A 25,183-nucleotide genomic window follows, 5' to 3' on the forward strand; every position below is an offset into this window, starting at 1 on the left:
ATGCCAGGGCGATGCCAAAGTGATGCTGGGGTGATGCTGGGGTAATTCTGAGGAGATGCTGGGATGATGCTGGGGCGATGCTGGGGTGATGCCGGGATGATGCCAGGGTGATGCCAAAGCGATGGTGGGGTGATGCTGGGGAAGTGTTGGGATGATGCTGGGGTGATGGTGGGGTGATGCCAAGGAGACGCTGGGGTGATGCTGGGGTGATGGTGGGGTGATGCCAAGGAGACGCTGGGGTGATGCTGGGGACATGCCGGGGTGATTCCAGGGAGATGCTGGGGTGATGTCAGGGTGATGCCAGGACGATGCCAGAGTGATGTTGGGGCAATGCTGGGGTGATGCCAAGGAGATGCTGGGGAGATGCTGGGATGATGCTGGGATGATGCCACGGCAATGCCAGAGTGATGCTGGGGAGATGCTGGGGTGATGTTGGGGAGGTGTTGGAGAGATGTTGGGGCAATGCCGGGGAGATGCTGGGATGATACTGGGGTGATTCTGGGGCAATGCTGAGGAGATGCTGGGATGATGCTACGGGGATGCCGGGGAGATACTGGGGAGATGCCAGGGCAATGCTGAGGCAATGCCGGGGCGATGCCAAGGTGATGTTGGGGCAATGCTGGGAAGATGCCAGGATGATGCTGGGGTGATGCCAGGGCAACGAAGCCCCCCATCCATCGCACCGGCCACCCCAGTCCCTCCCGGAGAAAGGCACTTGAAAGCCCCTCTCTGCACCAAAGCAACAGAAGGTGTCATGTAAAGCCTACACGGTTATTTTAGAGCCAGTGTGCAAATAAGCCTGTCAGCTGAAGCTCCTCGGAGCCAAGACTTCCATATACCCCCCAACGATCTGCATTTCAACGAGACACCATGTGGCTGAGCCCGGGGAGCCGCCGGCTTCGCAGAAGCCATTTGGGGCTGGGGCTTTGGGAAAGCTCTGGCTGCGGCCCCCAGGGGTGGGGGGGAATGGTGGGACACCCCCCATCTACACCCCTGGCAATGGGGACCGACCTCGGGGCTGGGACAAGATGGGTTTGTTCCGTTGCCCTGCGAGGACGATGACGGGTTTGGTGGTGTCTCATAGTGCCACAGAGACTTATACGCATATAATATGAGATATATCTATATATACACACATATTAGATAGATATATGGGCGATATAGATCACATCATTATATATGTTTATATATATAATATATATCATGTCACTACGTGTATTTTGTATAGAATATATCGTGGAACCATAGAATATCTCAAGTTGGAAGGGACCCATAAGGGTCATCAAGTCCAACTCCCTGCTCAGATATGTATATAAATATATTTATCTCATTATGAGAAAGCTTAAGGAATAGTAGGGGTTGGGATCAGCCCCATCCCTGGCAGAGACATGGCACTTAGACATGGAAAAGCCCTTTTCCTTCCCAAAAATCTCCTTTTTCCCCCTACTGCATGGTCCGGCAAGGAGCTTTCTGACCTTTTATACCGCAAATCGAATTGCCCAAATACCGGGGAAAAACCACCTTCCGTCTGCGCCGGGGAACTGGTTTTAACCCCACATTTCCCTTCTTTGCTTAAATGATCTTATACTCAAAGAAGAAAAAAAAAAAAAAAAAAAGAAAAGAAAACCACAATAATTAGCAATACCGAATGCCTCAGAAGGATCTGTGTACAGAAGGGAAAACAAGAGCTTGGGCTTCTTTGCGTTTAGTAAATATTAAAATTAATGAGAGACTTTCAGGGCCCTGTTGTTAGAAATGCAGAAGGGTTTGTGTGAAGGATTAAAAAAAAAAAAAAAAAAGGCCCTGTACACAAATCTCTGCAATTATTCTGAATGCTTTATATTTTTCAGCCAATTATGAAATTCATGGAAAGTATTAATATCCAATTTTAATTTGCTCAATATTCCCATTAACAATAAAAAGTCTAATTAAGGTATCTGTACAAAAAGCCCTTAACAGTAATTTCAGAGAATAATAGAGGAGAATGACGAGATATTTCTTGTTAAATGCACGCTGCAAATTAATTGATATCTTAATTAGACTTTAGTACTAAGATTATTAGTTAGATTGATTCAGGGCTGAAACACCTATCTTTTTAAAAGATAAAAGCGAGGAGGAGAGGAACACACCGATTTTCCAAAACCTTTCTGGAAGCAAACCAGGGATGTACTGGGAGAGGTGGGGAGTGATGCCCCACTGCAGGGTAAGGGCTCGTCTGTCTGTCCTGTCCGTCTGTCCCCTGGCCACAGAGCTGGGAAGCACCAGGAATTCAACCCCAAACCATTTTCCTCCCTTTTTTGCTTCCCCAGCCTGGAAAGGCTTTTCACACACCAGAAAAGAAATGAAAGGGAAAATTTGGCACTGGCAAGGTTTTCACCAAAAATAAAAAAAGAAAAAAAAAAAACCAAATAAGAAAGGAACAATTTGACACCGGCGAGATTTTCACCAAAACCGCTTTTTTCAACCAAAAAAAAACCCCAAATAAAGAGCAGCAAGAGATGTTTGAAACAACCATTTGTCTCTGCAGAGAAAACTGGTGGTTGAGAGTTTTCAAAGCGGGGTGGTTTTTTTTCAGCGTTTCCTTAGAAAAAAAAAAAAGACGAAGGGAAAAAAAAAAAATAAAACACACAACCCAGTAATATTTTTGGCCCAGCTCGGCTCTATATAGCCCGAGGAAGCGCTCCCCTACCTACACGCCCAGCACCATTTACATTTCTCTCGCAAACCCTCATCCTTCAGGATTTCACCGAGACACCGCCGTAACCCAGAGAGATGCGCACCCCGTGGGAATCCAACCCTCCGGGGTGGGAACACCCCGTGGAGCCCGGTTCTCAGGGAACCCCCACGCTGCTGGGACCCCAGTATAACGTTGGGGGGGACACTCACTGGGATGTCGGTGACCAACCAGTGCCTCCAGAAGCGGTTCCTGGGGTTGGCTCTGCTGGGAGCATCGGGGTCCACCAGCACCAGCACGTACTTCTTGCCCTGGAAGAGAGGAGAGGAGAGCGCCGTGGGCGGGGGGTGTGGGACCGGGGTGCGTGTGAACCGGGAGACAATCCCATCAGTCCCCCAAAATACAGAGGTTTTTTTCACGCTTTCCCACCCATGCACACTTTGATGGTTGCAGTCATGCAAGACGCACGGAAAAAAACACGGGATGAACACGCTCCGGGGGAACGCCAGGTGACCATTTCCTCCTCGGGATCGAAATCTCTTCCAAGAGAGGAAGAACAGGGTTGGGGTTTTTGGGGATTTTTTTTTTTGTTTTTTTTTTTGTTTGTTTGTTTGTTTGTTTTTTGTTTTTTGTTTGTTTGTTTGTTTTTTCTGCTACCTCCAAATAAAAGGCACCAAAGAGAATTTCCTCCCCTGCCAGCCATCCCCAGCCACATCCTACGGCGGCGCAGGGCAGAGCGACGCGCCACAGCACAGGGGACTTTCTGCAGAGGGTGGCATTCCCTGGGAGAGGGGGGGGGGGACGGGGATATTTTCGGGATTTAAATCCAGCTCCTGTCCTGGCAAAGGACAGGCTGGATGTCCCAGCCTCTGCCAGGGTGGCTGCGAGGAGCTAAAATTTCTCAAACGAGCCCCAAATTAACCAGAAGATGGGCCAGGGATGCTGGAAGAAGGCAAAGCCGCTGCCTCCCCACGCACCCAGGGGTTCGGGCAACCTTTTCTGGGCGATGGCAACTGGGCAAAAAGAGCAGGGAGTCATGGATGACACTGGTTTAACCCTCCAGCATCCCCCATAGCCCACCGAGGGTGTCCAGCACCCATGGGTGCCACCGGCGCTAGGAGACAAGGTGGATTATTTTGGGTTCCCTGAGGATGGAGCTGGGTTTGAAGTGACCTCTGGAGGCTGCGGATAGAAAACCTGCTGATCCCAGGGGATTTGGCAGGACCTCAGGCACCAGATTATCCTGCAAGCACCCAGATTAAGGGATCTATAGCCTAATAAAACCTCCAGGTGCATCTGTCAGCTCGCCCAGCGGTGCCACGCTCGGCGCCAGCCTGCCCGGGGGGCCCAGGTTTCATAAACGGCTGGGGGGATTTAGCCCTGCCATTCCCACCTAAATTAGCTGGAGCTCTGCCCCTAAATCCTTCCCACCCCCCCCACACCCCCCCCCTTGGTGGCTTGTGAAACCAGGCAGGGATTTTCGCTTTATTTCCCAACCCCTTCGTTGGGGCAAACGGGGTAAAGCAATCCCTGGGGTGTTGCCATACCCAGAGAACCCCCGTGCCCCCATCTCTTTGCAGAGCCCTGCATCACTCAGCATCCCCCCCAAATCCCCCCACCCCGGAACCACCACGGGAACCGGTTTAACCCGAAAACATGGATTTCAACCCATTTAGCAACCAGCTTGCAACAGTTGCAAAGAAAATGATCCCGAACTCATGCCACCGCCCTGCGCTCGGGAGGGCGGGCGGCGAGAGGATGCTGCTGCTGCCCCCCCCCCCCGCGTTAATCCCAGCCTGGCTCAAAGCACCTGCATCCCGAGGGATTTACGCCGTGTGCGCGTGGGAAAAGGGGATGTGAGGATGCCACCCCGCGAGGCCGAAGCTCAGGACCTGGCGGGCAGAGCTGCCACCTCCCTCCCCTGCATCGCCCGCAGCTGCAGCCGGCTGCATCCCTAAGAGCATCCCAGAAAAAATAATACAGCAATATTCCTTCCCGGCGCTGAAATCAGCGTTTCGTGGGAAGGAGGAGGAGATGGGGAGGGAGAAGGAGATGGGGAGGGAGAAGATGGGGGGGGGGGGGGAGAAGAAGAAGCAGCCCAACAACCCAAAAACCCTACGCCGCAAGTGTGAAGGAATTTGAGCTCTAACTTTGGGGAGGGTGCGGAGCCGAGGACGGCGTTTCTGAATCTCTCGGCTCGGCTCGGGAGCCCAGCTGGTGGGAACAGAACGTGTAGTCATGGGACTGTCATCGTGTGCTGTCCAGGTTAACATGTAGCATTTCTATTACTATTAACAGACTTTCTGCTCCTCACTCCATCTGTTCTTCGAAATAATTGCAGTTGTACAGACCATGCCTTCGCTACAGGCAGGCTCTGGGGAGAGGATAGTGCTTTTATGCTAAAAAAAAAAAATAAAAAAATAAAAAAAAATAAAAAAAATATATTTAAAAAAAAAAATCAGGGGGAAAAAAAAAAAAGTGTTAAAAAATAACAGCAAACACGAGAATAGAGTGCAAGCGAAGTTAACAGCAGGCTCGCAATTCGGTACAGATTGTGGCCGAGAAAGGTGGCGGTGAAGGCGGCCAGGGGCCGGCGAGGCCAGACCCCCACGGGGACGGGAGCCGGGGTCAGTGGCCCCGCGCCGGGACTGGCACCCGGGGGATTTTTCTCCCTCGATACCTGCGGGGCCACCCTAAGAGCCGCAATCCCTCACCTTCCACCTAAAGATAGCAAAGCCCTCCGCGACCCGGAGTTAAGCTGCCACGCTCCTTAGGTGCCGTCGCATCCCTTGCCAGCAGCCGGGCGCTGCTCCCGGGGCCGCCAACACCCTAAAATCACCCCCCCCCCCCCCCCCCCAAAAAAAAAACTAGCCCAACCCTCCCGGTGGTGTCCCCAAGCTGTGTCCCCAAGAGGACATAGGGTTTTTTTTGCTGGCTCTGCTTGTGAGCGGCAGTAAAACCCGAGTGCTGGTGGTTTTAGGGTGGGCTTTTTAATTTTATTTTTTTTCCCTTTTTAATGCTGAAATCCCTCCCCGCCACAGACTAACAGCATTAGCTGCTGTCAGGGCTCCCACAGGAGCCAGCCCGGAGTGACACGGGAGCTTTACACCCATGAACCAGCCCCGGGGATTTTTTGGAGAGGAGGAAAGTGGGTTTAGAGCCATAAATTCCCCAGCCCCTCCAGTGCAGAGGAACGGGCGGCGTCTCAACGTGCAGAGAGAAGGGAGGAAGGGAAGAAAAAGCCATTTTGGGTTACCACGGCTGAATATTTGGGGTAACAAAGCACCCCCAACATCTTCTCACCCTTTTCTGCCCAGCCCGGGGTACGGAGGAGCTGCTGGCGCGGGGGACACGGTGTGTCCCATCGGCGTCACGCCACTGGAGACACCACGGGGCTAATGCAAGGGTCACCCTTCCCTTCCGAGGATCACCCTTCCCCAATCCCTGGCCATTCCCCTCGCCGGGGGGCTCTGTAATTAGCATTTAACGAGCTATTTCAAGGCCAAGTTGGAGGGGGCTTGGAGCAGCCTGGTCTGGTGGGAGGTGTCCCTGCCCATGGCGGGGGGGTGGAACAAGATGGTCTTTAAGGTCCCTTCCAACTCTAACTGTTTTATGATTCTATGATATTAGGAAGATATTTTTTCACTCTGAGGGTGAGAGCCTGGCCCAGGTTGCCCAGAGAAGCTGTGGCTGCCCCATCCCTGGAGGGGTTCAAGGCCAGGTTGGAGGGGGCTTGGAGCAACCTGGTCTGGTGGGAGGTGTCCCTGCCCAGGGCAGGGGGTGGGACGGGAAGGGCTTTAAGGTCCCTTCCAACCCAAATTATTCTATGATCCCATGATGCTGCCTGCCCCCAGGGCTCGGGGGATGATTTACTCCCCGGTTTCCCACTCCCATGTCCTTCCTGGCCCCACCACCCGAAGGGAAGCCAAAGCAGCAGAGCTGGTGGCAGATGACAGCGGCGCCGCGTGGCACGTTTCCCCTGTTAATTGTTTCTGGAGGGAAGCAGCAGCGATATCTCCAGCTCTTACTGTCGGAAGCATCAGCTACTCCGATTAGCCACAGGTTTAGGAAACTTGCTCCGAGCAGGCAGGGACTTTTCCGGCAGGCGGGAGAGGGATTTGTGAGCTGAGGATACACACACACACACACACACACACGGCTCAATAGATCCCGCGGAGCCGGGGCTGCACAGGAATTAAAGACTTATCCAAATGAAAGCAAATAGGGTGTTAAGCGACACGCATGTAGAGCGAGCGGTTTCCGTGGAAACCAGCGCACATGGAAGCGGCACACATGCAGAGACCCGGCGTTTTTGGCAGCGCCGGGGCGGCCGTGGGGCTCTGCCCTGCCGGGGATGGAGCCGGAGCGAAGCCCCATCCCACCGGAATTCCTGCTGCAGGACATGGGGAAAAACAGCACGAAATCGCTTTCTCCCGGCTGTGAAGCCAAGCCGGACTGTGTCCAGCTTCGCTGGGGTGGCTCATCTCAGAAATTCATAGAATCATAGAATGGTTAGAGTTGGAAGGGACCTTAAAGATCATCTGGTTCCAACCCCCCTGCCCTGGGCAGGGACACCTCCACTAGAGCAGGTTGCTCAAAGCCCCATCCAGCCTGGCCTTAAACACTTCCAGGGACGGGGCATCCACAACTTCCCAAAAACTAAGGGGTAGCGATGGGCAAAGCCCCAGCCAGGCCCCCACCTCCCGGCACAGGGTGTAAGAGGGTTTGGGTGATTGAAAAGTCCACCTGGGTCCTCCCCAGCTCATCCATCCCTTGGAGATGCTCCTCGCTCGCATCTTCCCGGACCATGGGCTGCCACGCTGCTCACGGCAAAAGCTGCTGGTGGCATCCAACCCCTCGCCATCAAGGAAACACATGACATTTCCAGCTGACCTATTGCTACCCGTGTCCCTTTACAGCTTCGTAGAATCACAGAGTCGTAGAATCATAGAATTGTCTCGGTTGGAAGGGACCTTTAAGACCATCTAGTCCAACCATCAACTGAACTCTGATAAAAACCATCACCAAACCATGTCTCTAAGCACGATGTCAACCCGTCTTTTAAATCCCTCCAGGGATGGTGCCTCAATCACTTCCCTGGGCAGCCCATTCCAAGGCTTGATAACCCTTTCAGTGTCAAAATTGTTCCTAATATCCAACCTGAACCTCCCCTGGCGCAACTTGAGGCTGTTTCCTCTTGTCCCATCGCCTGTTCCTTGGGAGAAGAGTAGGGAGCTGCTGTGGAAGCAAACCACGGCGCCAATGGATTAAGAGCCAAAAGGCCTCCCTGAGAGCTAAATCTCGGCGGTGCAATAACCTTATATTATCTTGGATAAAGGATTTCAGGGTAAGCGATAGCATGAGATGATGCTGGCCGGTCCCTCCGGTGCCGGGATGGGATGTTGGGATGTGGCGATTGCATCCCCACCATGCAGCGCCCGGGTGGGATGTTGCACCCCCGGCACGATGGCCAAGGGAGAGCTCGATTTATGCAACCACGTAGGAGGAAAAAAAAAAAATCAAAATAAACCCAAAGCCACCCGCCAGAGCCAGTTTGATGGGCAGGGAGCGGGGCAGGGTGGCCCAGCGTCCCGGGAAACATCCTCCCGGCTCTCCGGGTGATGGGTGGAGGGGTCCAGCCTGCGTCCCACCGGTGCAGGAGTCGAAGCGGTGCCGGGAGGTGGAAGCGCCGCAAACACCAGCTGAGCGCTGAGAGTCAATCTGGGCTTTTTTCTTGGCTCGGCCCCAGTACTAAAAAGTTTCTATAACGGGCACATAGTTAGCAATTCTGCTGCTGATGCTTCGCCAAAGAGAAATTCTAGCTCCTTCCTCGGTGGCTAACAGTATTGGGGGTGGCGGGGGGTGGGGGGGGGGGGGGGGGGGGTGAGGCAGGCAAAGAAAAATTGTTTGCAACCGAGTCCGTTCTCGTGGTTTTTGGGGGAAAGAGCTGGATTTTTGACCTTCTGCTTTAAAAGCAGCACCTCACTGCTTCCCCGCTCTTCTCCCCTGGCGAAAATAGGTCAGCGATATTCTCCCTGCTCCGCGGGAACTTGCCCAAGGGGACAGGCTGAAGGCTTGACCCAGCCCCCCCCCCCCCCCAGCCGTGGGTCTATGCCCTCCCCCCCCCAAGCCCCACGCTGCCCAAGGGAACTTCATTGACTTTCCAACACTCCGTGGCTCTCCCCATCCCCTCCCGCTCTCCCCCGGGGCTCGCCGCAGCCGAGCCGGCCAAATATTTATGCAGCCTAATGTTCTAATAAGAATTGATTAATCCGGGATCGTTAAAGCGAGCGCGTTAACGGTCTCTTCCAGGGTTAAGGTCTTGGGATCCTTTAAGGAACAGTTTATTTGCTACGGAAGGAGAAGAGTTTGCTTCCCCCCCGTAGCAGAATAAACCCTCTCCTCGCAATAAAACCTCAATGGGTGTGTTACACACCTAACGACACCGAGCAGCGAGCGGGATAAACCTTCCGAGGGGTCCACGACGCTGTAAATCCAGGTTTGAAAGAGGAGGCTGTGTCTCTGGGTCACTTTTTTGGGGGGGGAGGGAGGAGAGCAACAGGCCGTGCTTCTCGCTCAGAAACCCCCTTGGCGGATCACCCTCTGGGTTCCCCCCGAAACTGAGGTCCGTCTAAACCATCCTCCTCATCCCCTTCAAACTCCAAACACCCCGGGGAAGGGGGTGGCACGTTGCAGCCCCACCGCTGCCCATCTTCCAGCTGGAAAACGACCCCCCGAAACACCAGAAAAAAGGGAATTAACACCCCAGCACCGCCCCCCCCCAACCCAGCTGCCAGCTCCATCCTTTCCTTTCCCGCTAGCTATTAATTGTCATTTGGGTGTCACGGCTCCGGGGGCGAGCTAACGAGCACCCTGTGCTTGTCCCTGGGCTGGGGACGCTGAGGCCGGCAGCGCTGCCCGCTCCGCAGGCAGGGAAACCGGGATGAACTCGGAGCGGGGGGGAAGACAGGACGCGACACATTTCCCGAGCGGTCTGCGAGGAGGAGGAGGAGGAGGAGGCAGCGGCGAGCGGCCACGGTGGCAGAGAGCAGCCTTCCAGCCCAATTACTATCACGCGGGGGGACACATGGATTGGTGACATTTGACATTTCCTACAAAATATTTTGATGCAAAATGGCACCTCCGTCACAAATTATTTTCCAAATCTTGGCTTGGGTTTGGGTGGGATTTTTTTTTTTTTCAGTTTGGGGTGGTTTTTTTTTTTTCTCTAGGAAAAAAAATAAATAAAATAAAATAAAATGATTGCAGAGGGTGACATTTGAAAAGGAGCAAAGGAAAGGGTCATCGTTTCCCCACCGTAAGCAAAGGGGTCGTGGTGGCCGTGCCCCTGGGTGGGCAAAGCAAACTGCACCGGCAGGGGCAAATGCACCCCAAAAATCCAGTCTTTGCTCTGGGGCATCGCTGTGTCCCCACTGATGCGTCTGCACGGCCCTTGGGGACCCTCAAAGGGCTTTTTCCCCCCCTTTCTCCCACCCAGGGAAGGGAAGGAGCCGCTTCAGCAGCTCCCCCAGCCCTGGAGCATCTGGGGGCCAGACCCCTCCCCGGCAAGGCAGGGGTTACCGGTGCTGGGAATTGCTGAACTCTGTGCCACCAGACACCTCGGGAAAGCTGAAATGACTTTAAATGCCTAAACATTTTAAAACAAACCCTGGAACAATTCAGCTCCAAACTCCTCGCCTGCTTTCTCTCCCTCCTCGCTCTCTCTCTCCCATTTTTACGGTTTCCAGAGCTGTTTTACGCCTCATTACCTGCACACTGTGAGTGATGTCTGTCGGTCCTAGAGCTGTAAATACCTTAAATCATGCTTCATTAAGAATATCTATGGTGCTATTAAAGAGCTATAATAGACAACGAGTTAACAGATGATTAAATATGAACTCCATTTGTGTCAGTCACCAGCGTGCAGGAAGAGGCTTTAAGTTTTTTAAACTCACTCTCATTATCTGGGGAAGTGGGGCTGCAGCTGGAGGGGATGGAGGGGGATGGAGGGATGCTCGGGGTGGAGGGGTGCTGGGGATGGAGGGATGCTTGGATGTGGATGGAGGGATGCTTGGAATGGAGGGATGCTGGGGATGGAGGGATGCTGGGGATGGAGAGATGCTCAGATGGGGATGGAGAAATGCTTGGGAAGGAAGGATGCTCAGGAAGGACGGATGCTCGGATGGGCACAGTGGGATGCTCAGGATGCAGCAATGCTCGGGATGGACGGACACTCGGATGGGGATGGAGGGATGCTGGGGATAGAGGGATGCTCAGGATGGAGGGATGCTGGGGATAGAGGGATGCTTGGGATGGAGGGATGCTCAGATGGGGACAGGGCACAGGGATGTTCCTGCACCAGGGACACCCGGGAGGGACCAGCTCCTCCACTTTGTGACTCCGAGATGACAGTCCTGGCAGCCCTCTGCTCGGCTCTTCCCACCCATACAGGCAAATAACACCCAGCGACACATGCAACAGCCTGATCTTCAGGGTCTGGTAGCCAGAGATTAAAAATAAAATAAAATAAAGGAGGAGGAGGACAGCGAGGAGATGTCAGGCTGCTATGGGTGGGACGGGATGTGGAGATGGATGGGTGCCTGGGAGGAAGGGCTGGAGGCCGGCAGGAGGGACGGTGATGCAAGAGCGGACTGAGAACTGCTGTCTTCCCGATAAAATAATAGCTCAGCACAAATGAATTGCCAAAGTGCAAATTAAATAATTAATATTATTAAAATCCCATGAGCACACAAAAGTACTGGGGAAAATTAAATGATGAGTGTTTTCTTATTTTCTGGATGAGATTTTTCTCTATAAAGATAAAGGGCAGTTTCACAGGCGGCTTCGGCAAAAGTGGATTATTTCACTATTACAATCTCGCCTCCCTGCTGGGGCTCAGGGCTGCGGGTGATGCCAAACACCCGGCACGTGTGTCCCACCACCAAACCCGCCACGGGGAAAAGGGTAAGAGGCAGGGGGATTTGGGGACAAGGACAGACCCCGGCTGTGGGAAAGCCTTTAGCAACGTGGCCATGGTCACAGCGGGTGTCCCCACGGTCTTTGCGAGGATGCTTTGGGGCTCATCACACCCCGTGGGACACGGGGATGAGTGGTGCCTCTCTGGGTCCTTGCCTTCACCTCTCCCATCCCCTCCTCTGCTGGGACCAGCCTTAAAATCCTCTGGGAAACAGATGGGGCTGTGTACTGTGTTGGTACCCGATAAAACGGGGGGAGCTGCCCCACTGTGCCCTCATTTGGGATGATGCCCACCCCTTAGGCTGAAGGGGAGATGCAGGGTGATGCTGAGCGGGTACAACCCATCCTCCAAGGCCACCAAATCCCACCGCTGCCTCCGTTTCCCCACCTCCAAAAGGGAAATCAGAGAATAAATTCATATTTCTGAAGCACCCGGCGCTCTGCAACCTCCTTATTTATCGTTCCCGAATACGCCTTGACCCCTCGCTGCCAGCCACGGCCCCGCTCGTGGCCACAGCACCTCCTCGGGGACCCACGGCCGCCCCCGAGGCCGGGTTGGGAGGACCCGGGGGGGATGCTTAAGGGGGGGTGTCAGCGTGGGACGGCAGCGCTGGCAGCCGGCGGCTGCGGGGGGACGGTGACAACGCTGCTCCCCGGGGACCGCGCTGGCAGGGACGGTAATTGAATCTCGGCGCTTATATTCAGCCGGAGCCGGCGCTGCGATTAAGTTAACTGGAAATGCCATTTCCGTATTGTTCAAACTCTTAAGTGCCCCGAGCTTCTTATCATTTGCTGCCGGTCCCCTCTGCTCCTTCGCTCCGACCTCGCCTCCCCTCCGGCATCGGGGTCAGGCTGCGGCGGCCCCCAGGGTCACCGAAAGAAATTAATCCCCCGAGCCCCTTGGGAGCCGGGCTGGAGCATCAGCCACCGAGATTGCAAAGGGCTGGGAGGGAAGACGAGCTCTCCTCCCCGTTTGGGGAAAAAAAAAAGAGCGTTTTCAGGAGCTGTTCTGCTGGTCTCCGTCCCCGGGGATGGAAAGCCACAGCCCACCCACCGCATCCTGCTGCCGTTCACCCCCAGTATTTTGAATTTTGAAGGATCTAAAAGCACCGCCGGGGCCATTCCCCAGCCCTGATGCACCATCACCACCTGTTGATCTAAACCCAGAAACGGCCTCGGCGAAAACGGCCGAGAAATAACCCTCCCGGCTCCGCAAACCGCTCTTGCCAGGAACAGGAGGGAAAAGACGCTCGGCTCAGAACTTCCCTCCCTAGTCAAATATTTAATAATAAACTAAGAAGGGAAGCCAACTGTCTCCCTTGGATGTGGTTTTCATTTGGAAGTTTAATAGGGTTTTTATTCCCATCCAAAATATTTTCTTTTTTTTTTTTTTTTTGTATTATTTTTTTTTTCCCCTAATGTATGTTTTTGGTCTAATATATCCCTCTTGTCATGCTAAATAAAATACAAATCGTATCGACGTAGCCCCACCGGGAGAGAGGAAGGCCCGTGTCGCGCTCCATTTGTCTCCAGCAGACAGACACACACCAGCCACCCTCTCCCATCGCTTTGTTAATCGATACCCGGCCGAAAGCTTTAAATAATATTTTAAATACTACAAGTGAGGGGGGGGGGGAAAAAAAAAAAAAAAACCAAACCAAACCAAAAAACCCACCCATCCAGGGTAATGTGTTAATTTCCACGACGATGCCTTGTTGCTTTGAAATCCCTGAAAAACGGGGAAGCTTAAATGAGTCCTATGAAAAGGAACAGTGCATCATTAACGCAGCCGGATCCGTATCACAGACTGCAGCAATTACCCTCCAGTGAAACACGGCAAGCTGTGAAGAGCTTTCATTACCAGGGGTTTTGCAGGTCATTCACCTCTGGCCAATCTTACGCTAAAACAAGCATTTTCTGCGCTGCGGATTCCAGCTTCATTTAAATCCGTAATTGCTTTGATTTCGGTACATATGGAGCACGGGGACTTCATGACTAAGAAATCTATTAGTCAATAAGTTTGCTACTTTTATGGACCTTTAGTCATCTTGCCTCAATTTCTTCCCAGGCCGGGTGATGGATGGAGATGCCGATTTCCACGGCGGGTGCGATCTGCCCCGGCTCCCCTCGGCTGCAATTACGCTCCCGGGTCACGGAGGGGGAATTCAATCAGGGAACGGGCCCGCGGGATGCTGCTCCTGCCTCCTGAACGCAATTCCCTGCCGCCGCCAGCCCCGCGTGGCAAATAGCCCTTCATCCAACCTACGAGGCATATTCCATGGCTTTTCGTTACTTCCCAGGCTGCCCAAAAGGCGGTTGGCGCGGGGATGCTGGGGGGCGAATCCCTCCATGGCTATTTCCCCTTCTCCTGTATCCCCTCCCCGAAGATCCAACAGCTCTTCAGGGAGCTGCGGGCAAAACAAAAATGGGGGTTTTACGGCTTATTTATTTATTTGTCTTGCATCGAAATGGGCGTATTCACCACACGTTATTAGAAAACTCCTTAATTTAAGAGCTGCGATGTGCACCTTTGTGTAAAACACCCCCCCGGGTGAATTGTGTATCTGTTCCTCCGGTGGAAACCAGAGACAATAGTCTATTCTCCTCCGTACGGGTTCCTACCCAGCCCTTGCATCCAAGTGCCTTCCAGGAGTGCATTAAATGATGCGATTAACATCTGTCACGTGCGGTTCCCGTCTCCCTTTCAGTCGCTCCCCGGGGAAGGAGCCGCACGTGCAGGGGAAGGGTTTGTTTTGGTGGGTTTCTCTTCTTTTATTACTTGCTTTCTCCAAGAGCGCAGGAGGAAACGTATCTCCATGGGCAAAGCGCTGGCTGGAGCAGGACAGGGCTGGAATCCCACAGCAGGAGCTCCTTTGGTTGCTCATACCCAAATCCTGCTTTAAATAATTCACCGTTCAGCAAGACCCGGACAACCTGGAGAGTTGGGTGGAGAAGAACCCAATGAAGTTCAACAAGGGCAAGCGTAGGGTCCTGCACCTTGGGAGGAATAACTCCCTGCACCAGTACATGTCAGGGGTTGACCTGCTGGAAAGGTCAACCTTTCCAGAGGTTGACCTCTGGAAGACCTTCCAGAGAGAGACCTTGGGGTCCTGGTGGACAATGAGTTGTCCGCAAGCCAGAAATGTGCCCCTGTGGCCAAGAAGGCCAATGGTTTCCTAGGGTGGCCGGCAGGAGGAGGGAGACCATCCGCCCCCTCTGCTCTGCCCTGGTGGGGCCACGTCTGGAGCACTGGGTCATTCTGGGCTTCCCAGTTCCAGAAGGACAAGGAACTGCTGGAGAGAGTCCGGTGGAGGCCGTGAGGATGATGAGGGACTGGAGCATCTCTCTGCTGAGAAAAGGCTGAGGGACCTGGGGCTGTTCAGCTGGAGAAGAGCAGCCTGAGAGGGGATCTTGTGGATGCTGAGCAATAGCTAAAGGGCGGGGGCAAGAGGATGGGGGCAGGCTCTTCTCAGGGGTACCCAGGGACAGGACAAGGGGCAACGGGCACAAACTGGAACATAAGAAGTTCCATCTAAACATGAGGAGGAACTTCTTTCCTGTGAGGGTGGCAGAGCCCTGGAAGAGGCTGCCCAGGGAGGTGGTGGGGTCTCCTTCTCCAGAGACATTCAAACCCACCTGGACACATTCCTGTCCAACCTGCTCTGGGTGGACCTGCTCTGGCAGGGGGTTGGAGGAGAGGATCTCCAGAGGTCCCTTCCCACCCCTGCCATTCTGTGACTCTTTGATGCACATTTCCTGCACGTTTCCATTCGAGCCCTGGCAGGAGCTGACCCCGGTGGCTTTAAGGAACCCACCCAACCTGCTGGTCCCAGCCCCGTAAACAAACCCAAATCCCACCACCCTGTGGGCGCAGGGTCATGGAAAACCCTCAGCTGCCAAAAACTACTGGCTCCACCACCAGGCAGAGATGTTCCAGCATGATGATGATGATGACGATGACGCAAAGCTGGCAGCGATGCTCCAGTGTTTGGGAAATTTGGAGAGACAAAAACCAACATCCTGCTGAGCCCCACCTTGGGGGGGAGGCGGGGGGAGAAGCCCTACTGTGGGTTTTTTTTTGGGGGGGGGTGAACAGGATGAAGCAGGACGGTTGGGTCCTTAGCAGGACAGGCGGGAGGACGGGATGCTGCTCCCGCAGCCCGGATCCCCTTCTAATTGATTTCTCATGGTTTATTGCCTCCTTGCTTTAATTGCAATACAAATGTTTGCCGATACAATTATCGCGCATATGTGATAAAGCTGTTAGAGGGTGTCATTACGTCGTATTTCTTGATTTATTTTAGGGCGGGCGAGGGAAAGAGAGACGTGTGCTTCCTGCACAGATTTCTGGCGATAAAACACAATTCCAAGGTGGGTTTCTTTGAGGTGGGGTGGGTTGTTGGTTTTGGGGTTTTTTTTGGTTCGATAAAAGGAAAAAAAAAAACAAAAAAAAAACAACAAAAAAACCTTACAGCAGCTCATCTGGGGGTGAAATAATCCACTCAACATTCAGATTATCAGCTAATGCGCATTTGCATTAGAATAGGCTCGAAGAGCTCCCAGGATGGAGCACGATCCCTCTGGATCAGCCTCTGCCCTTGTAAAAAAAAAAAAACCAAAACAACCAGCAGCGGATCCTTGCTCTGAACAAAAAAACATGGATGTGGGCTCTGACCACCCCCCCGCCCCGGTGGGGAATATTCCTCGGGAAAAGGACCCTGCTGTGGGATTTCATTACAAAATGTTTAGATTTAGGAATAAACAGCCTGGGTGGAGAACGGCTGGAGAGCAGCCCCGAGGAGAAGGACTTGGGGGTGTTGGTGGATGAGAAGCTCCACACGCCCCGGCAATGTGGGCTCACAGCCCAGAAAGCCCCCCCGCACCCTGGGCTGCATCCCCAGCAGGGCGAGGAGGGGGATTCTGCCCCTCTGCTCTGCTCTGGGGAGACCCCCCCAGCCCAGTGCTGCCTCCAGCTCTGGGGCCACCAACAGCAGAGGGACATGGACCTGTTGGAGCGGGGCCAGAGGAGGCCCCGGAGATGCTGGGAGGGCTGGAGCCCCTCTGCTGGGAGGACAGGCTGAGAGAGTTGGGGGGGTTCAGCCTGGAGAAGAGAAGGCTCCGGGGAGACCTCAGAGCCCCTTCCAGTCCCTCAAGGGGCTCCAGGAAAGCTGGGGAGGGACTCTGGATGAGGGAGGGGAGCCCTAGGAGGAGGGGGAAGGGTTTGACACTGGAAGAGGGGAGATGGAGCTGAGATGTGGGGAAGAAGTTCTTTGCTGTGAGGGTGGTGAGAGCCTGGCCCAGGTTGCCCCGAGAAGCTGTGGCTGCCCCATCCCTGGAGGGGTTCAAGGCCAGGTTGGAGGGGGCTTGGAGCATCCCTTCTCTCCGGGTCCGTCCCCAGCTCAGCTTTAAACCACCAACAAATTTGGGAGCGGCGGCCGCATCCCCGGGTGAAACGAAGCCGAAACTAGACACGGAGCTGCAAAAGCTCATCCGGCGAGGGCCAAATCCTGCACAAAACTGACCCAAAACGGCCCCGGGAGCCCCGGCAGCCGCACAAAACCTGACGCTGCACCTTTCCCATCGCAGCTGTCAAAATGAAGCTGTCGCCGTGACGGCCTCCTCGGAGCCTCGTTAAAAATGTGACGGTTCCCTTAGGCTACCAAGGGAGACATGGCCAAATTAATGAGGATGTGACAGAGTTTACGGGTCAGATTAGACTCCTCTTCCCATGGCAGCGCCCGGCATAAACCTGAAAATTGAGTGAAAAGAAGGGAAGCCGAGGGTGAGGGAGGGCGAGGGGTTCGGGGAGCATGTGCGCTCACCAAAAGAGCAATCCTGTACTTGTCATAATTAATCAGGCACACGTTAGACGAGCAGAAAGCGCTCGGCCCCTCCGGTAAGGGAAGGGAATTCAACCCGCACCTCCTCACCCCACGGATCCGGCTTCCCTGGGATGCGCCGCGCGGGGAGCGGGTTTGCAAACACATCCTTACAGCTCTCCTACTTAATTTCCCCATTTAAAAATAAATAAACAGAATTGATTTTTTTTTTTTTTTTTTTTTCTCCTTTCCCTTCCTTTGCCCAATCTGGAAAACAACCCACTTCCAGCGAGGAGCTGCAACGGAGCGGGGACGTCGCCGGCTGGGAGCGGGTTGGGGACCTCGCACGTGGGACGAGGAAGGGTTTGCACCCCCAAAAACCACACGGTGCTGGTGGGGGAAGCTGCCTAAAACCTCCAACATCCGCGGTCCCAGCCCAAGAAAAAGGGGTTTGATACTTCTCAAAGACACGTACGGCATCCAGTTGGCCACACTGGAAACACCCAGCAGCAGCAGCCACCCCTAAAACCCTATAGAAACCCATAAAAAAAATAAATATAAATATAAATATATATAAAAATATATATATATAAACATATCTAAAATATAAATATATATTTATATATTATATATATAAAAATATATATAAATATATATAAATATAACCCTATAGCCCAGTGGCAAGGGGGTGCCCGTTAGCCCCTCTCCCCCCATCAGCAGCCCTTTGAGGGGGGAGCAGGGAGCTCGGGGAAGCACTGCCAGAGTCCCCTTTGAGGGCAGCTTTTTCATCTCCAACCCTTAAAACCGAAATAAGGCTCGAAACAATCCTGAACCAACCCCTCGAGCCCAAACAGCAGCGAGATTTGGGCCCCAGTCCAAGCTCTGCAGCTTAGGCCCATCTCCAAATATCTCCCAACAAGTTTATTTATGGAAAATAAAATCAGTCCAAGACGTTCACAGCTCAGGAATATTTAATGCTATTTGGTGAGAAAGTATTTCCAGCAAGGAGGGAACCGCACGGCTCCCGGGCATCGCACCGGGGACGATGCTGGCACGGACCCACACCAGTCACCCCGGGAGCTCGGAACTGGTCCGACTGGATCAAAAGCCTCCCTAATTTAGTTCATACCCATCCCGCTTAATTAATTGGGTCTGGAGGCACAGCGCTGGGCTGCCTGCTAAGGTGAGCCGTAGGAAGAGCTGGGTGCCGAGGTGTCACCGAGGGGGGAGCATCACCCATAGGTGCCCATCACAGCACTTGAGCACAGACCGACCCCCTTTCCCAGCACACCAGGACTGGGAAAGGTGGTTTCCCTGGTTGGGAAGAGGAGGAAACAGCGGCAGAGCGAGGGATAACCCGGAGGATGCTCAGATACAGACCGCCCCCCCGCTCTACCCCACGTCGCAGGCAGTGTTGCCGCTCGGCATCAGCGATAAAACGTCCCCAACGTCACTTTTGCACCCAAAAGGATGGGAAAGGGGAGGAACCGCTTGTCCCCGAGAGCGGCAGGAGCCAGCACAGCCCCAGCGTGGGGATGGACACGGCTGTCCCTCTGCCTGCTGACCCCCCCGGCGCTAAGGTTACACTGCCGACACCGAGCTGTCTGCCGGGGCAGCCCCCGGCCAAGGGCAGGCCAGAGGCAGCGGTGATGGGAGTCACTTTAATAGACACCTGCCACCTGATGGGGAGCGTTAATGCGTCCCCCTGCTCCCATCGGACACCCACGAGCATCCTCATCCCGGGGGGGCGACCGCATCCCTGCCACCACCGCACGCCGGGCTGTCACCTTGGCAAGTTGTAGAGGTGGGGGGGGGGAAACACACACACAAAACAGGCGGGGGAGCGGAGGAGAGCGCCGGGGCAAGGCCTGGCTTTTACAAACAGCTCTAATATCCCTGGAAGACGTCTCCGAGTCATGCACCGGGGTTGGAAATGTCTCCCATTATAATTATGAGTCATTCGTGACTCAGTGACATTTCTGAAATTAAAAAGCAGGCGCTGGCCCGGCCCTTTGCTGCCCCGCTCGGCGGCCGGGCGAGAGCTTCACAACTTATTCTTAATGCTATTTCCCAGCCAAACACCTCCCCCCCCGCCCCCCAAGACCTCATCGTCCCCCCACCCTGGGGATGGTGCCCCGGGACGGCAGGTTTTACATTCTCAGTCTAAGGTTTGGGTTTGTTGTATTTTTATTTTTTTTTTCCCCTGTGGGAAAAGAGCTGGGATCTCAGCCCGATTTTGCCACCCGGGCTGGTCGCGGGTGTCGTGTCCGCCCGCACCGAGGGGGCAGGAGCAGCCCCAGGGATGTCACAAGCCGGGTGGGATTTCCTAGAGCTCCACGTTCAAACAGAAAACCCCTTAAAATAAATCAAAGCAACCTGTTGGGTGTTCCCAACAACCCAGGACTCGGAGGAAAACTCTGCCAGAGCGCGGTGCAGGCAGCAGCGGGGCACGGACCGAGGCTCCGTGCAAAAACCAAGGCCACGTTGTTGCTGCACGAAAAAGGGGGCTCAGGGACCCTCGGCCACAGCGGGGCTGGGACAGTCACAGCCCACCGGTGTGTGGACCCCAGGGACAGGCCATCAGCACATTTTCATTAAGGCAGCCCTGCCCTCATTGCTCGGTTTTATCCTGGGAACGGCCAAATCCAGGGCAGGAAACACTCCGCGAACCGACAACCCCCCGTCGCACAATTATTTCCCCCCTCTCTCCACGGTCTCTTTACAGCCCGAGTGCTCCTTTATTAAAGCACTAGATTTCAGAGGCTGGGAGGCAGCTGCCCTCATGAAAAGCACGGGGCAGGGATGCTCAGGAGCAGAGATGCTCAGGGAATGGGATGCTCAGAGGCAGGGATGCTCACGGGGTTTGAGATGCTCAGGGGCAGGGATGCTCAGGGATCAGGGATGCTCAGAGGCTGGGATGCTTGAGGGGTCCAGGATGCTCGAAATTAGGGATGCTCAGGGATCAGAATGCTCAGGGTCAGGATGCTCAGAGGCCAGGATGTTCAGAAGCTTGGATGCTCAGACGCAGGGATGCTCAGGGATCAGGATATTCAGAGGCAGGGATGCTCAGGGATCGGGATGCTCAGAGGCCAGGATGCTTGGGGACTGGGATGCTCAGGAGGAGGGATGTTTGGGGGTCAGAATGCTCAGGGGTCAGGATGCTCGGGGCAGGGATGCTCAGGAATTGGGATGCTCAGAGGCAGGGATGCTTGGGGATCAGGATTCTCGGGGGATCAGGATGCTCAGAGGCCGGGATGTTCACAGGCAGGGATGCTCAGAAGCTGGGATGCTCGGGGATCGGGATGCTCAGGGGCAGGGATGTTTGAGGGTCAGGATGCTCAGGGATCAGGATGCTCAGGGGATCGGGATGCTCGGATGCAGGGATGCTCAAAGGCCGGGCTGCTTGGGGACCGAGTACGATGGGCCACATTCACCAACATCCCAATTGCTCTGAGAAGGGAGGAAGCTCGTGAGAGCCCAGCGAGGTTGCGGCAGGGCAAAGTCCAGCACCACAGGGGGACCGGTTCCCCGGGGTTTGGGGGCTTTGGGATCTCATGGAAACCCATCGTGGTGTGAAAGCCCGTTCCGCACATCACCCTTTGCCATCTGCAGCAGGTGAACCGCTGGCGTGGCACAGCTCGGCGTGGCACAGTGGCTGGGGAACGCGCGCCGTCGATGCCAGGACATATCAGAGCAGAAATAGACCCGGAGCCGTCGTCCCCCCCACCGTCCCCGCCACCCCCTTTTTACTATTATGTCTGAGAAGCGATGTCTCTCCTTTTTTTTTTTTTTTTTTTAGGATGATTTAATCGCTTGGTGATGAGGGCTGCCTGGCTGGGATACAACTGAGCTCTGGGCATCGCCAAAAGAAACGGGGGATCTAAAAAGAGGAGGAAGCATCAGTAGCAGCGACGCTGATTGACAGTGAATGAAATGAAGCGGCCAAATTTCATTGGCGTGGTTTGAAATCCCAGGACGATGCGGATAGCTGATGGCTCCTTTCCTAGGGTTTTGCCAGAGCTAGCATTTGCCTTTCATCCTCATTTAATTCACTGTTTGGAGACTGCCACGGGTTGGGTTTTTTTTTTTTTTTAGCGTGTGTGTGTGGTGGTATTTTAATTGCACATTTCCCTCCTGGAGGAGGCTTTTTCTTTTTTTTTTGCATCCCAGTGTGTGTGTGTGTGTGTGTGTGAAACGCAGCTGGGTGTGCAAAGGAGAGGGACACGGCGGGGGCAGGAGCCTTTTGCCCATCACCTTGGCCGCAGCCCTGCCTCGTGGCCTCGGGCCCTCACTGAGAACAGCCCTGAAGCGCTCGGGCAATTTATACCCTGGGTGCAGATAATTAAATAACTCAAGGTTGAGGTTAGATAAAGCATTTTCCTGGAAAGATGCTGTCCATCGGAGCTCAAACCCCAAGCACAGCCGCTGCTGGCTGCCCGGGGGGGACATGAGTCGCATCACCTGGGCAGGGGTCCCTCAGGAACCCCCCCCTGCTCCTCCACCTGCAGGTATCCCTCTCCCGATAACCAGATCTTTGCTGGGAAAACCAAGAATGGAAAGGCTGCGGTCACTGCAGGGACCAGAGGGGTTTTGCACGTGATGCTCTTCCAGGAGCATCTCGTGGGGAGCATCTCCCCTTTGGCCTCAGCAGGTCCCTGCCACCAAACAGCAGCGAGTGGCACCTGGCAGTCACATTCCAGCAAAAGACAACCAAAAGGTGGCAAAAGCGCTATTTTCCAAGCCTTCCTTCCCTTTTTCAGTAGGGAAAGGTGCCAGGTTGGCAGAGCTGCTCAGGTCAGCTCCGGTCTCCCCGTCTGCCGGCAGCTGAGCCCGGTTTGGCTCATCTCACAGATGGCCCAGGCTGAGCTCAGAGCATCAGCCCAGCAAGCCCAGAGGTGGCCAGGAGCAGCCAGCGATGCCAGCCAAATTGATCTGCTCCCCAAATGCCAAGAGCCCTCCTTCTTCCTCCCAGCCAGATTTCCACCCAAATTCCTAGGCTTTTCACTCCAGCTGGAAGAAATCTGGCAAATCCAGCGACTGCATGAGACCTGCCCCCCCCCCCCCCCCTTCGCCGGCAAAGAGGGAGATCTCCTGGGAGCAGCGGTTCCCGGAGGGACGGGATGAATCCCAGCAACTACAGAACAAGCCGAGGGGCAAAACCCTGAGCAGCAACTGAATCCCGACCCACGGGACCGGCATGTGCCCCCCGCTCCCACCCTGCCTCATCGCCCCCCCAAAAAGCAGCCGGGTCCATGCAGCGTAGTAAAAATTACAGGATTTTTAGTAGAGAAAAGCTCTGCTTTTGCAAACCTGGTGGGTGCAATGCTGTGCCCCCACCCCCGGGTTCATTTTGCCCTGGCATCACCCTCCCTCCTAGCTGCCAGGTGCCTGGGAAGGGGCTGGGCAGCATCATGGGGGGCTGTAGCATTATGGGGGGGTACAGCATCTTGGGGAGCTGCAGGATCATGGAGGGTTGCAGGACCATGGGAGGCTGCGGCATCATCAGGGGCTCCAGCATCCTGGGGGTCTGCAGCATCATGGGGGGATACAGCATCACGGGGGGTTGTAGGATCATGGGGGGGGTACAGCACCATGGGGGGCTGCGGGGTCATGGGGGGCTGCAGGATCATGGGGGGGCTGCAGTATCACAGGGGGCTGTGGCATCACATGGGGGGTACAGCACCATGGGGGGCTGTGGGGTGATGGGGGGCTGTGGGATCATGGGGGGCTGTGGCATCACAGGGGGGTACAGCATAGTGGGGGGCTGCAGGATCACAGGGGGGTACAGCATCACAGGGTGATACAGCATCATGGGGGGCTGCAGGATCATGGGGGGTTGTGGCATCATGGGGGGGTACAGGATCACGGGGGGACTACGGCATCACGGGGTGATACAGCATTATGGGGGGCTGCAGCTTCATGGGGGGCTGCAGCATCGTGGGGGGGTACAGCATCGTAAGGGGCTGTAGGATCATGGGGGGGTGCAGCATCACGGGGGGCGGCGGGGTCATGGGGGGCTGCGGGATCATGGGGGGCTGTGGCATCACAGCGGGGTACAGCATCACGGGGGGCTGCAGGTTCACAGGGGGGTACAGCATCATGGGGGGGTTGCAGCAGCATCATGGGGGCTGCATGATCATGGGGGTTGTGGCATCATGGGGGGTACAGGATCACGGGGGGGCTGCAGGATCACAGGGGGGTACAGCATCATGGGGTGTTGCAGCATCATGGGGGGCTGCAGGATCACAGGGAGGTACAGCATCATGGGGGGGCTGTAGCATCATGGGGGGCTGCAGGATCATGGGGGGTTGTGGCATCACGGGGGGGTACAGGCTCACGGGGGAGCTGTGGCATCCCAGGGGGGTACGGCATCACGGGGTGATACAGCATCACGAGGGGGCTGCAGGATCATGGGGGGCTGAGGCATCGCGGGGGGGGGGCTCGGCGGCAGCGCTGCCGCCTCCCCTCCTCCTCCCACTCGCCAAATATTTGTTTAATGAGGGAATTCCTGCCGCACGTACGTGGGCTCCGGCGCGGCGGGGAGCGCGGCTGCCTGCAGCATCCTCCAACGTGGGGAAACCTCCGGAGACGGCTAACCAGCCCCTCGGTGCACCCACACCAGGCCTGACGCCAGGGTGACGGCCGCTTGCAGCCCTGCAAACACCCTTTCCACGGGGGGCGCCTGCTGCTTTTGGGCTGTGCCAGACCAAAGAGCTGCCGTCCCCGAGTGTCCCCCATCTCGTCCCCCCTGCCATCGGGACACGCGTCGCCCCGCCGGCCACCCTTGCTTTCAGCCCCGAACCGCAGCCGCTTTGATCCGCTGCTTAATTCCTCCTTCCCATTAATTTCTGATCGGGCTCTGAACCTTCTTCTTCTTGGCGGAGATGCTGAGATCAAATGATTAGTTAAGAGACAGTCGGGGCGAGGAGAAGATGAAAGGGAGAAGTTTTGTTTAAGGATATTAACCCCCGGCGAGGCGACGCGGGAAGCGGCAGAGCCGCGAGCCGACAGCTCCTTCTGCTCCCAGAAAAACCCTCCGCGGCCACAAAGGCACCCATCGCACCGGGATCTGCCCGCCCTGGCCTTTCCTTGAGGTCCCGCAAACTCATCACACCCCAGAAAGGGAGAAGGGACCTCGGGCACGAGGGGAAACGCTCGCTCCGGGACACGAGTTGCTGCTAATAAAAGTGCCAACCGAGGGTAAAATGGTCACAAAAAGCCCCCGAGCTGGTGGTTTTTTGTGTACCCCGACTCTCCATCGTCCCCAGCAATAGGGAGACACCCCCCCCCCGGGTGCAAAATATACTATATATAATATAATATCTGATTTATGATTCAATTAGAGGCAGGCCAAAGGAAATAGCGGCACTTCTCCCATACCGCGAGCCCCCCCACACACCCCCAGGACGGGGGAAAAGGAGGGAGTTTGCATTGCCAGCGCCGAAACCATCACTGGGGAAGGGAAATAAATAAATGTCAGGCCAGAAAGCGGGGTTTGGGGGGAAGGAGAGCTCCAGTACCCAAATAAAGGGGGGGGCGGGGGGGGAAAGCAAGGAGCAGAAAATGATTATTTCAATTACAATGGAAATGTATTTTATTAGAAAACGCGGATTCGTCTGTGCTACTTGATACCAAGAAAAGCAATATCCAGGAATATAATACCCCATCTCCGCGCGGGGAGAATGAGTTATTAAATCGGAAGATGAATGGCTTC

At 55.0% G+C, this 25,183-nt stretch overlaps 1 protein-coding gene across 2 annotated transcripts in view; it reads right to left on the reverse strand.

The window, feature by feature from the left end:
- PEBP4 (phosphatidylethanolamine binding protein 4) overlaps positions 1-25,183 on the reverse strand; it is a 90,140-nt gene that overhangs the window by 42,678 nt on the left and 22,279 nt on the right. Inside the window, exon 4 of one of the 2 annotated variants that reach the window (XM_074164206.1) lies at positions 2,887-2,985. The exons of the other annotated variant lie outside the window; for it this stretch is intronic. Coding sequence (XP_074020307.1) covers positions 2,887-2,985 — 99 coding nt within the window. The remainder of the gene's footprint in view (positions 1-2,886; positions 2,986-25,183) is intronic. 2 annotated transcript variants of the gene reach the window in all.

This window comes from Numenius arquata, chromosome 26 (assembly GCF_964106895.1).
Source record: "Numenius arquata chromosome 26, bNumArq3.hap1.1, whole genome shotgun sequence".
Taxonomy (NCBI): Eukaryota; Metazoa; Chordata; class Aves; order Charadriiformes; family Scolopacidae; genus Numenius; species Numenius arquata.